Source organism: Lissotriton helveticus, chromosome 3_1 (assembly GCF_964261635.1).
Source record: "Lissotriton helveticus chromosome 3_1, aLisHel1.1, whole genome shotgun sequence".
NCBI lineage: Eukaryota > Metazoa > Chordata > Amphibia > Caudata > Salamandridae > Lissotriton > Lissotriton helveticus.
In genome coordinates, this window is record NC_136061.1 from 1856135378 (window position 1) to 1856149262 (window position 13885).

The window sequence follows — 13885 nt, forward strand, 5'->3', positions numbered from 1 at the left end:
TACATGGCTTCTGTGATTGAATTGTTTGCCATTAGATATATTGGGAAGCTTACAATGCCAAAGGGCACTGGTCTCAAGTCTTCCCATTCCAGTAACTATCATGAGCATTAATTACCATTCTGCAGTGTAATAAAGAGATATGTAGTACCAATACTGCACTTAACAAAAAATGTACTGACTTGCTTGTGAATCCATGGAGCATCTAGCATGAGCTGAATTCTCTTCTCGATTTCAGGTCCGACTGTCTCATCAAGACGATACGATCGGAGGGTTACTTCGGCATGTACAGAGGTAAGGCTGGGTCAGCGACTGACGTATGATGCTTGTAGGAAACATTGTGCTGGGGAAACTAGCCCCACGTTTAGTGGCTTACAGTGACTTAAGTCACTAAGGGCCGATGAGACAGGATGCGTAGTGAGTAAGGGGGCTGAGGTCATGCTGAGAACCAAATAATTACATTTATAAGTATGTAGCCCTTCTTTCTCTTTATATAGGTCTTGCTTTAAACCCAAATAGAATTAACATAAAACCCTCACAGTATCCTTATGGGTACTACACATGACATACAAAAATAATGCTGTAGTTTAATTGCTACTTTTGTCTATTTGAAACAACGCATTCCACACCATAATGCTGAACATGGAATAGTAAGAGAAACATATGGGAAAGTGCAGGTATCCTAGACAAGGGTGGGCCTACGTGGATTTTATTGGTTCACATATAGAATTCCCTCCCAGCTTCAGTATTATGATATATATTCATATATAAAACCTGCTTCATATTGTGGTGTAGGGAAAGCTATTGTAGATCTGTATTGTCAAGTAGTGCTACAGGTCAGGCTTGAGGTGCGGTGACAGCCCTATGTGAACGTGTCAGAAATTAAATGAGAGGGCTGCTGCATGTCATAACTTGGAGGAGTAGTGTGACCAGTTGAGTACAATCCTGGACTTTCCTTATAAAAAGCATTGCTTTCAGATGTCATTGTACCGCGGGGTCAGATGAACTGAACCAAGACTACAAGTCCCATAATAAATTGCGGTGGTGAACGTAGCCTAGGCAATATGATCTGGATTTTTATTGCAACCATAAAGATGCAATTGTAGGGAAGTATGATTCCGGTGCTTGAAAAGCTGCGGGTGTTGCAGGTAAGGATTGAAGTGCACTGGCAGGGTGTGTGGGTTTCAGTACTGAAATGGCAGAAAGAATTAGAGGACAAGATTAACCCCTTCGGTGCTGATGACGACTCCCGGCCATCATGCATCACGGTGGGCGTGTGCTGATGACGGCCGGGAGCCGTCATGACCACGCCCGCGATCGGAATGTCCCACACAGGCGCGGAATTCCGGCCGCGGCCAGGGGGTAAGGTACGACGGCTGGGCTGCCAGGGGCCTTTAATGTAAGTGCTGTAGCATCAGGTGGCACTGCATGTTAAGGTGCATTGGCAGGCGGTGTTGGTGGGGCCCAGCAGTGGAATAGGAATGCATGGAGTTGCATCATCGTAACTCACTGTGTCCTCCATAAAGGGCAGTGCAAGGGTTTCGCTGGGTGAGAATTGAGGTACATTGATAGATCTATGTGATCCTAAGGCTCGAGTAGCAGGAGCAGCGTGTTCCTTTGAACAGTTAAAATATAAATCTACTGAACAGCGGTAGGCACGAGCTTGATGAGATATCACAAGTTTCACCAAGCAGCCTCACACTAGCCCAGATCCAAGACTGTAGCTGGACTGATTCATCCCTCCACTAGCTTCCAATGCCAGGTTGCTTGGGTTCACCGCCCACTCCGATCTCTCACAAGACAGCCTTGGACAGTCCTGCACTGTAATAGTGGAGGCCTTCTTCCCTGAACTCGCCTCTAACATTTACCTGGGTTCAAGAATCTTCTCAGCAACATTTTTGCCTCTTTGGGCCTCATTGAAGGCAGATCCCTCTAGCCAGCAGTCTGTTAGATGCAATAAAATAAGAGGACCACATCAGTCCCACCCCCATGAGGCCCAGGTCATCAGGGCAGAAATTGCTTCAGGCGTCAGTGAACCATGCTACCTGGCAAAAAAGGAAAACGTAATGCCTTGTGATCAATGTAACCCAAACAATCAAGACATTGCAAGGTTTGAAAAATGTAAATACCATAACTGGGCCACAGAAATCATGTAAATTCTACAGCAGTGTTGACTGAATCATACATTGAAAAATACAAAATATGCGGTATGTTGTGGCACATTCAGGGTCAGTATTCCACTATCTTGTCATTTTGCATTCTGGGAAAAAAGTTCACCTCATGGTGTATTCATATATATGAAAGAAGCACGTTAGTTATAGATTCCTTACCTTAGAATTACCCCCAGGCGTCAGACTGGATCCGGAAAGTTTTTCATCAGCAGTACCTCTGCTCGTCGGAAGGTGGCATCGGTCGGCTCCCTGTCCGTCGTCGGCGTCGTGGTCGCCAGGATGACATTGCCGCAGCTACTTAGACGCCGCTATCGCGTGCTGACGTCAGTTGTTTCTTTTTCCGCGCCAGCCAGCGCAGATCCGGGAAGAGCGGTACCTCCAGCCACTTTTTGACTGAATTATTCTTGACTTTTGTCTACTTTTTTTTGCGAGTCTTCGACTCCTAAGGTGCACGAGTGATACCCGGTTTCAAGGCCTGCGGGTCCTGCCATCGCATGATGTCGGTGACAGGTCCACACCGTATGTTTCTTTTTTGCCTGGAGCGTAACCACGACCCCAAGTTGTGCTCCGACTGCCGGTCGATGGCGCCGAAGGCTTTGCAGGAGTGGTCCTGAAAGCTGCTTGAGCACTGGCAGTCGGCTCTGTGCTGTTCGAGGTCCCGATCGCGAGGGAGCTAGAAGGACTGGTCGCAGAGCCACCACCATTCCGGTTGCAAATCTTTAAAGTCTTTGCAGTCGGGTTGGCTAAGTCGAGGCATAAGAAGAAGTCAAAGAAGCATTGTCGCTCTTTGACTTCTCCTCGTTGGTCGGCCGATCCTACTAGGCCCGCGGGTGGTGCCCCTCCCGCGGCTCCGCGTGCGAAGCCAGAAGAGTTAACTCCAAGTTTCCCTCCCTTTCTGGGACCCAGAGCGACTCCCGCCCAGCTTTGTATGTTCTACGAGGCGATGCATGCCATCTTTGGGCGGACTGACCCCGCCGGCGCGCCTGTGGGCCCCGGGGACTCGGTTGGAGGGCCTAGGCCTTCGCTGCCAGCGACTCCGGCCCCGGCGCCACAAGCCCTTCCTCAGATCCAGGCATGGATCGGCGCTGGTTGTCCTCGTTTCGCCTCCACCGACGCAGCTCCCGACAGCACCACTACCACGATCAATAGTCTCAGTAGGCCACAAGCATTTTCAATTTAACGTGCTCCCCCTTTGGCCTTACCAACGCCCCTCGGGTGTTCACAAAAGTGATGGCGGTGGTCGCAGCTCATCTGCGCAGATCGGGGGTTTCACTCTTCCCCTATCTCGACGAATGGCTGTTGAAGGAGGGCTCACCCCAGGTAGACGGCTCCCACCTCCAGACTAAGGCCGACATCCTGCATACGCTGGGGTTCTCCATCAATATGCCGAAGTCGTATCTGATCCCCTCTCAGAAGCTCCTCTTGAGCAGAGCGGTTCTGGACATGACGCGGTTTGGGGTCTATCCTCCCTAACAGCGAGTCCGGGAGATTCAGGCTATGATTCCGATCTTTCAGCCTCTATCCCGGGTTTGGGTCAGAATGACCCTGAGGCTGCTGGGCCTCATGGTCTCCTGCATCCTGCTGGTCAATCATGCCAGGTGGCATATGCGGGTTCTAGAGTGGGACCTGAAGTTCCAGGGGGCGCAACATCAGGGGAATATGTCCGATTGTGTCCAGATCTAGGAGGACACTGCATGATAACTGCAGTGGTGGCTCACAAACCAGGATTTGGTCAAAGGCAAATCCCTCTCCCTTCCCAAACCAGACCACACTGTGGTGACGGACGCATCCCTTCTGGGATAGGGTGGCCACATGGGAGAGGCGGAGATCAGAGGCCTCTGCTATCCGGCGGAGTCCGGGCTTCACATCAACCTTCTAAAGCTCCAGGCGATGCGTTCCTTCCCTCTGTCTGGGGAAAAGTAGTGCAGGTGTTCACAGACAACATCACCCCAATGTCGTACTGCAACAAACAGGGCGGTGTGGGGTCGTGGACCCTATGTCAAGAGACCCTTCGCCTCTGGGCCTGGCTGGAACATCAGGGCATATCCCTGATGGTTCAACACCTGGCAGGTTCTCTGAACGCCAGGACGGATGAACTCAGCCGCAGGTGCATGATGGATCATGAATGGCGTCTTCACTCGGAGGAGGTGCAAGGTCTCTTTCAACAGTGGGGAGAGCCTTGGTTAGATCTATTCGCCGCCGAAGAGAACTTGCAATGTCAGCAATTCAGCACGTTGGAATTTCCAAGGAGGCACTTACTAGGCGACGCTTTTCGTCGCAAGTGGAGTTGCGGTCTGTTGTACGCCTTTCCGTCTATACCAATTCTGACCAGAGTGCTGAAGAAGATCAGGCGCGACTGGGCCGAAGTCATTCTTGTGGCTCCGGATTGGTCACAAAGAATCTGGTATACCGAGCTGCTCAACATGGCCATCGATCCTCCGATCTGACTGCCTCTTCGGGAGGATCTTCTGTCGCAGCAGCAGGGGACGGTCCTCCACCCGAACCTGTCCAGTCTCCTACTCCTTGCATGGAGATTGAGCGGCGGCAGTTGACGTCTTTCGACCTGCCTCCCGAAGTCTGTGACATAATCTTGGCAGCCAGGCGTCCCTCCATTAAGATGGTATACGCTTGCCGGTGAAACAAGTTTGTGGCATGGTGCACAGCAAAGGCTGTGGATCCTCTTTCTGCCCCTCTTTCTGAATTTCTTTTGTTCCTTCTTTCTTTAGTTTACAACAAGGGGTGGTGATGGACAGAGTCTCTGAATTAAGCAGAATACTCTCACCCAGTCAAGAGATCAGGGCTAGATCCAACACCGTTTTTTAGCTCATTGCACCATCCCAGTTTCAGAACCTGGCTGTATGCAAATTAGTCTGTCCCTGGCCCAGTGCATCATGGGAACAGGGCAGACCAGACTACAAAAGCCAATTCTTACACTGGGAAGGAAACAAGCTTCCGGGGACCGGTTTCTGGCATTTCAGCCGTCTTCGGCCCGGCTTGCTTGAATCCTGATGGTGCAATGAGCAAGGGACTCACATCTGAGTATACCCTTCCACGCTTAGGGTGGACAAAATAATTTACAACAAGGGGTGGTGATGGACAGAGTCTCTGAATTAAGCAGAATACTCTCACCCAGTCAAGAGATCAGGGCTAGATCCAACACCGTTTTTTAGCTCATTGCACCATCCCAGTTTCAGAACCTGGCTGTATGCAAATTAGTCTGTCCCTGGCCCAGTGCATCATGGGAACAGGGCAGACCAGACTACAAAAGCCAATTCTTACACTGGGAAGGAAACAAGCTTCCGGGGACCGGTTTCTGGCATTTCAGCCGTCTTCGGCCCGGCTTGCTTGAATCCTGATGGTGCAATGAGCAAGGGACTCACATCTGAGTATACCCTTCCACGCTTAGGGTGGACAAAATAATTTACAACAAGGGGTGGTGATGGACAGAGTCTCTGAATTAAGCAGAATACTCTCACCCAGTCAAGAGATCAGGGCTAGATCCAACACCGTTTTTTAGCTCATTGCACCATCCCAGTTTCAGAACCTGGCTGTATGCAAATTAGTCTGTCCCTGGCCCAGTGCATCATGGGAACAGGGCAGACCAGACTACAAAAGCCAATTCTTACACTGGGAAGGAAACAAGCTTCCGGGGACCGGTTTCTGGCATTTCAGCCGTCTTCGGCCCGGCTTGCTTGAATCCTGATGGTGCAATGAGCAAGGGACTCACATCTGAGTATACCCTTCCACGCTTAGGGTGGACAAAATAATTTACAACAAGGGGTGGTGATGGACAGAGTCTCTGAATTAGGCAGAATACTCTCACCCAGTCAAGAGATCAGGGCTAGATCCAACACCGTTTTTTAGCTCATTGCACCATCCCAGTTTCAGAACCTGGCTGTATGCAAATTAGTCTGTCCCTGGCCCAGTGCATCATGGGAACAGGGCAGACCAGACTACAAAAGCCAATTCTTACACTGGGAAGGAAACAAGCTTCCGGGGACCGGTTTCTGGCATTTCAGCCGTCTTCGGCCCGGCTTGCTTGAATCCTGATGGTGCAATGAGCAAGGGACCCACATCTGAGTATACCCTTCCACGCTTAGGGTGGACAAAATAATTTACAACAAGGGGTGGTGATGGACAGAGTCTCTGAATTAAGCAGAATACTCTCACCCAGTCAAGAGATCAGGGCTAGATCCAACACAGTTTTTTAGCTCATTGCACCATCCCAGTTTCAGAACCTGGCTGTATGCAAATTAGTCTGTCCCTGGCCCAGTGCATCATGGGAACAGGGCAGACCAGACTACAAAAGCCAATTCTTACACTGGGAAGGAAACAAGCTTCCGGGGACCGGTTTCTGGCATTTCAGCCGTCTTCGGCCCGGCTTGCTTGAATCCTGATGGTGCAATGAGCAAGGGACTCACATCTGAGTATACCCTTCCACGCTTAGGGTGGACAAAATAATTTACAACAAGGGGTGGTGATGGACAGAGTCTCTGAATTAAGCAGAATACTCTCACCCAGTCAAGAGATCAGGGCTAGATCCAACACCGTTTTTTAGCTCATTGCACCATCCCAGTTTCAGAACCTGGCTGTATGCAAATTAGTCTGTCCCTGGCCCAGTGCATCATGGGAACAGGGCAGACCAGACTACAAAAGCCAATTCTTACACTGGGAAGGAAACAAGCTTCCGGGGACCGGTTTCTGGCATTTCAGCCGTCTTCGGCCCGGCTTGCTTGAATCCTGATGGTGCAATGAGCAAGGGACTCACATCTGAGTATACCCTTCCACGCTTAGGGTGGACAAAATAATTTACAACAAGGGGTGGTGATGGACAGAGTCTCTGAATTAAGCAGAATACTCTCACCCAGTCAAGAGATCAGGGCTAGATCCAACACCGTTTTTTAGCTCATTGCACCATCCCAGTTTCAGAACCTGGCTGTATGCAAATTAGTCTGTCCCTGGCCCAGTGCATCATGGGAACAGGGCAGACCAGACTATAAAAGCCAATTCTTACACTGGGAAGGAAACAAGCTTCCGGGGACCGGTTTCTGGCATTTCAGCCGTCTTCGGCCCGGCTTGCTTGAATCCTGATGGTGCAATGAGCAAGGGACTCACATCTGAGTATACCCTTCCACGCTTAGGGTGGACAAAATAATTTACAACAAGGGGTGGTGATGGACAGAGTCTCTGAATTAAGCAGAATACTCTCACCCAGTCAAGAGATCAGGGCTAGATCCAACACCGTTTTTTAGCTCATTGCACCATCCCAGTTTCAGAACCTGGCTGTATGCAAATTAGTCTGTCCCTGGCCCAGTGCATCATGGGAACAGGGCAGACCAGACTACAAAAGCCAATTCTTACACTGGGAAGGAAACAAGCTTCCGGGGACCGGTTTCTGGCATTTCAGCCGTCTTCGGCCCGGCTTGCTTGAATCCTGATGGTGCAATGAGCAAGGGACTCACATCTGAGTATACCCTTCCACGCTTAGGGTGGACAAAATAATTTACAACAAGGGGTGGTGATGGACAGAGTCTCTGAATTAAGCAGAATACTCTCACCCAGTCAAGAGATCAGGGCTAGATCCAACACCTTACTCATTGCACCATCAGGATTCAAGTAAGCCGGGCCGAAGACGGCTGTAATGCCAGAAACCGGTCCCCGGAAGCTTGTTTCCTTCCCAGTGTAAGAATTGGCTTGTGTAGTTTGGTTTGCCCTGTTCCCATCATGCACTGGGACAGGAACAGACTAATTTGCATACAGCCAGGTTCTGAAACTGGGATGGTGCAATGAGCTAAAAAACGGTGTTGGATCTAGCCCTGATCTCTTGACTGGGTGAGAGTATTCTGCTTAATTCAGAGACTCTGTCCCTCACCACCCCTTGTTGTAAATAATTTTGTCCACCCTAAGCGTGGAAGGGTATACTCAGACATGAGTCCCTTGCTCATTGCACCATCAGGATTCAAGTAAGCCGGGCCGAAGACGGCTGTAATGCCAGAAACCGGTCCCCGGAAGCTTGTTTCCTTCCCAGTGTAAGAATTGGCTTGTGTAGTTTGGTTTGCCCTGTTCCCATCATGCACTGGGACAGGAACAGACTAATTTGCATACAGCCAGGTTCTGAAACTGGGATGGTGCAATGAGCTAAAAAACGGTGTTGGATCTAGCCCTGATCTCTTGACTGGGTGAGAGTATTCTGCTTAATTCAGAGACTCTGTCCCTCACCACCCCTTGTTGTAAATAATTTTGTCCACCCTAAGCGTGGAAGGGTATACTCAGACATGAGTCCCTTGCTCATTGCACCATCAGGATTCAAGTAAGCCGGGCCGAAGACGGCCGTAATGCCAGAAACCGGTCCCCGGAAGCTTGTTTCCTTCCCAGTGTAAGAATTGGCTTGTGTAGTTTGGTTTGCCCTGTTCCCATCATGCACTGGGACAGGAACAGACTAATTTGCATACAGCCAGGTTCTGAAACTGGGATGGTGCAATGAGCTAAAAAACGGGGTTGGATCTAGCCCTGATCTCTTGACTGGGTGAGAGTATTCTGCTTAATTCAGAGACTCTGTCCCTCACCACCCCTTGTTGTAAATAACCTTCTTTCTTTAGGCCAGCTGGGCTCTGCTCTGGGCACTATCAAGTGCTATCTTTTAGCCATCTCTGCCTTCCTTCGGCTGCCAGGTCATCCTTCTCTTTTCAAGCCCCCGGTAGTTAATCATTTCTTAAAAGGCTTAACGCATCTCTTTCCTCCAATCCCCTTCGTTATGCCTCAGTGGGACTTGAATCTTGTTCTTACCTATTTAATGTGCGCTCCCTTTGAGCCGCTTCATAACTGTCCTTTAAGACTCTTGACTCTTAAGACTGCTTTCCTGGTAGCCATCACTTCTGCTAGAAGGGTGAGTGAGCTCCAGGCCCTTTCTTCCAAACCTCCTTTCCCATCTGTCCATCCGGACAAGGTGGTTCTCAGGACCCATCCATCCTTCCTTCCTAAGGTGTCACTGCCTTCCACATCGGGCAGACCATTACTTTGCCCACCTTCTTTCCGCCTCCTTCGAAGGAGGAAGAGAGGCTCCACCATCTGGACCCAGAACATGCACTCTCTTTCTATCTCGATTGCACAAACCAGTTCCGGGTGGATGACCAACTCTTTGTTGGCTACGGGGACACAAAGAAAGTTTGGGCCATACACAAAAGCACCATTTCTCGATGGGTCATTTTGTGTATTAAGGCATGCTATTCTCTGGCTAAAAAGGAGCCTCCGGTCGGGCTATGTGCCCATTCCACCAGGTCGACGGCAGCCACTACTGCTTTGGGAAGAGGAGTTCCTCTAAATGACATCTGTCAAGCGGCCACGTGGGCATCGCTGCACACATTTACAAAACACTACTGTCTGGACAGCCGAGTCCAGAGAGACGGCTTCTTTGGCCGTTCTGTTCTCCAGGACTTTCTGGTGTGATCTTAGTTCGCACCCCCACCATCGGGGTTGGTATTGCTGGGGTATCTATTCTAAGGTAAGTAATCTATAACTAACGTGTTTCTTTCAGATGAACAAGTTACTTTTACCGCCCCACTCATCCTCTCCCGAACTGATTTCTAGGGTTAAGGACATCCTTTCAGGGCCCTAGTTTTGTGCATCAGTGGTCAGTGTCTTGCATGGCTCTACGTTTCTGGTGCGGAAAGTCGTGTACAGAACTGACGTCAGCTCGCGAGGGTGGCGTCTAAGTAGGTGCCGCGACATCATCCCGGCGAACATGACGCCGAAGACAGATGCGGAGCTGACCGACGCCACCTTCCAACACGCAGAGGGTACTGCTGATGTAAAAACTTTCCGGATCTAGTCTGACGCCTGGGGGTAATTCTAAGGCAAGGAATCTATAACTAACTAATGTTTCTTATAGATATATCGTTACCGAAGGTAATTAACTTGTTTGTTAAGCTGGTAACAATCTGCATCTGAAAGGTGACCAGTTAACCTTAGCAAGTTTTGCGTCAGATTTTGTATTACCCCATCATCTCAAATCTCTTGGAGCGAGGCACCCGCGCCCCTGTCCAGGAGGCTGAAACTGCCCAGCAGACCGACTTTGAATAAGGGAAGACACCTGCTCCCCCACTGAAGAATATATATGGCCATAGCCGGCTGACCCATCTATGGATGGTCAGTATTGAAGCTTTTAGCACTTTAGGAATACATCCCGGATCGAGCTGTAAAACCACTCCATCTTGATAAAAATCGCAAATAAGGATAGGTCGCTAACAAAGCACTCAGTTCACCCAATCTTTTGGCTGACGTGATTGCCACAAAAAATCAGTTTTCGCTTTATTACTTGAACACTTAGATAGTAAATTATTTGAACAACAGATTAATGGAAGCCAGTTGGAATGCGATATTTCAGACAGAAATCTAATTTATGTTTTTCAAGCAGATCATGGAATTTGTAAACGTTCTAATCTAGGCACGAGTGGCGAAGGCAAGGAATGCCTCCCGAGACACTGAAGGAAAAGAAGCCTGAGATGTGTCATATTCAGAACAGCTCAATGGCTTCGAACCAGAAAGTCCTAATTTGAACACAAATACAATGTATGGATTACTTTAACTTCCTGGTACATCTTTTTGGACTTGTTTATAGGGTTTTTCTACAGTCGAGTGCGGTCAGACTAGGCGTACTAAGTGCAATTCTCGTGCATTTTCTGTCCTCCTCTGCAGGTGATTTAGCTGTAACTTGGTCCGAACTGCATCATACATGTTGATGTTGCTGATTCCCGATTAGGAATTTTAAAAAATATCGCCCCTGCTGGAATATGAGGTCTGCGAATAGTGTTAGAAGGTTTTTCATCACACTGAAGGGAATCCACCTTTGATTATTGTGGCACATGGGCCTGACAAAGCTGGCCTGGTCCTCCCAGGGGAACAGCATTTTACCAACACCGCCGTGTTGCCAGGGAGACGGTACCACATGGCTTGTGATTGGCTTTCAGCAGCAGGTGGTGTGGGGAAGGGATGTTGCAGGCGATTGGCTATCCATCCAGTATGGTTACCATGGCAATTCATTACAATCCCTGAACCCAGATGAAAACGGGTGCAAGCAGACAAACCAAAATTCGTAACGTGAGCACAGGACTCGCAGAGAAAGATGAGCGCGGGAGTAGGTGTGAGTGGGACGTGCGGATACCGACCTAAGATCTTGACTGATGACAGCGATGAGATGAGTGAGGTCTGAAGAGAGCAAGGGGGCCGTTGGTGATTATGCGAAACGCTGCAAACACAGGGAACCAGGGTCTCCCTGCCTCTGCGTGCAGATGTGCACCTTGTGAAGGAGCCTCCACTCGCTGTCTCCCGGTAGGTGCTGCACAGGACAGCACCAACTAAAATGTGATTGTTTCATTTGTATTGCCAGTGAAGTTAGCCAATGGCTGAAGTGATCTGCCTCACTGCCTTATGCTGTAGTGGGCAGAATACAAATCTGAATGAGCCAGCAGCCTTAAGGATGTTATGGGCTGGCTCAAAGCATCTGTAAGTATATTATACATATAGTTGTACTAAAATCAAAGGACTTGGCGGACGCCAGACCTAGACATAAACATAGAGCTCAGTGGGGATGAGAGGCTGGGCCTGGGTGAAGAGATGGACTGTTTTTAGACGGGAAATAAAAGGGGCAACATTAGTGAGCATGGATTACATGGGATTACTGGATGCAAAGAGCCCTCTTAAAACGCAGGATCCTGATAGGGATGCAATATAGGGGTTTGATACGGGAGGGAGAGAGCAGAGGGCTTATTGAGCACGGATAGTTAGCATGTGGCTTTAGGGAGGGATAGTGGAGCTCTGTGTTTGAGATTGTAAAACAGAACTCTGAAAAAAAATAAGAAAATGTACTTTATGGTGGAGGATGAAATAGCAGAGTACTCTTTCAGAGGGAAGAGCAACACAGCTCTCTACCGGAATCCGCTGATGTATACAGCACTCCACCGAGGGTTTATTGTGTAATGGTGCACAAGACTCCTCTCCAAACCACAAACTCTGCACAGTGTCCTGACTGGTTCCCATTTCTGCAAAAAGAGGTATCCTCGTTTTGAACAGATTTTCCAAAGTACCCATACACACTCTGCACCATTCTCAAGTTTTACAAAGGGCTTTTTTTATGCGGAATGCTCCTCAATCATAAGTAAAGTCCTTTAGAGATCCTTACAACTTTTCATTGGAAGATGTATTCATAAAGGTGTTAGGTCTTACAGTGAAACACAGTAATGAAAAACAGGGACATTACAGTTGAAAGCCAACATAATTACAATCACATAAGGGCGTTTAATGCTCTTAACTACTGAGTTAATTGAAGCGGACTCCTGCAGAGAGAAAGAAAGAAATGAAATATCCTGGAAAATACCATCACCGACTCTCTGCTTTGGAGACAAAGCTAACTGTTTTCCAGCTTGATACTAAAGTTGCTGACAAGAACCCTTAACTTGTCCCTTGCACCTGTACCCTCTTAGGAGGTCCCGTCTTACCACTTGCCTTCAAACGGCACGGGGACCTCCTCAGTTGCTGGACCCTTCTGTCATCTCAAGGTTTTCTGCGCTCTTCTGTATATGCTGGTCAGGCTGTGGCAGAGACTAGCCCAGGGTTCTGCCTTAGAGGTGTCTATTGCAACGAGGTATTTGCATTTGTCTTGCTCCCCTCCACCCGGGCAATCAGATGTGGCACAACAACGATGTATAACAAAGAATATGTGCCCAGTTGGTGATGGAGCACACACCATCCAAGACGTAACTGTACGCATGAGGAAAGCAATGTCTGCAGGAGAATCATTTGCACTGCAGACGAGAGAACATAAGGCCAGATCCCGCACAGGGCTGCTGCTCTGGGTTACAAGGAGACCAGTCTCATACTGTGTACCAGTAACTTATGAAGTAATCAGAGGCGCCTGCGGGGAGTTGGATGAAGGGATTTAGAGATAAGCGTAGAGTTGGTGAACTGCTTTTCCTGCCTTGAATTACAAATGTGGTTGCCTTAGAATGGGCCATAGTTTTGCACAAGGCAGGTCATTTTGGCCCTAACCATTGGACCAATGAGACTGATAACCTCAGTAGTGCCCCTCAGAACCTTTACACTGACTGTGAAATTACACAAAGTATATAACACTTGGGGCCAGATGTAGGAGGCCAAATACCGGTCGGTAACGGCCGATTTCGGCCGTTACCGACCGGTATTTGGAGTTTCAGATGTAGGGGGTCTTAAATTTACCGATTCGGTAAATTTACTGATTCTGTAAATTACCAAATCGGTAAATTTACCGAATCGCTAATGTGTGATGTAGGTGGCACTGAAAACAGTACCACCGGTCCTTCAGAATTCGTTTTTTACCATCAAATACTATTTGAAGGTAAATAATGAATTCCTGTGTACATGCACATCTGTGCATGTACACCTGTGCCATGTGACACACATACATGCCCCTAGGGCACACAAGCCTGAATCAGGGGTGCAACAGGGTGTCAAAGTGACACCCTGTCCCCCTTGTCAATTCGGTAATTTTACCGAATCGGTATTTACCGATTCGGTAATTGCCGTTGGATCCTATGGGCCTCAAGGCCCATAGGAATCAATGGCAATTACCGAATCGGTAAATACCGATTCGGTAATTACCGAATGTTACAGATTCGGTAAATAAATCGGTAAAAATACCTACATAGCATTTACCGATTTGTAAATACCGAATCGGTAAAATTCGG

The 13885-nt window shown here is 48.6% G+C and overlaps 1 protein-coding gene across 5 annotated transcripts in view; it reads left to right on the forward strand.

Moving 5' to 3' along the window:
- SLC25A22 (solute carrier family 25 member 22) overlaps window positions 1-13885 on the forward strand; it is a 288778-nt gene that overhangs the window by 146533 nt on the left and 128360 nt on the right. For all 5 annotated transcript variants that reach the window (XR_013608855.1, XM_078682804.1, XM_078682808.1 and 2 more), the window contains one exon: window positions 236-291. Coding sequence is in view for 4 of the 5 variants with exons in the window: in XM_078682804.1 (XP_078538930.1) it covers window positions 236-291 (56 nt within the window). In the remaining variant the exon portion in view is untranslated. The remainder of the gene's footprint in view (window positions 1-235; window positions 292-13885) is intronic.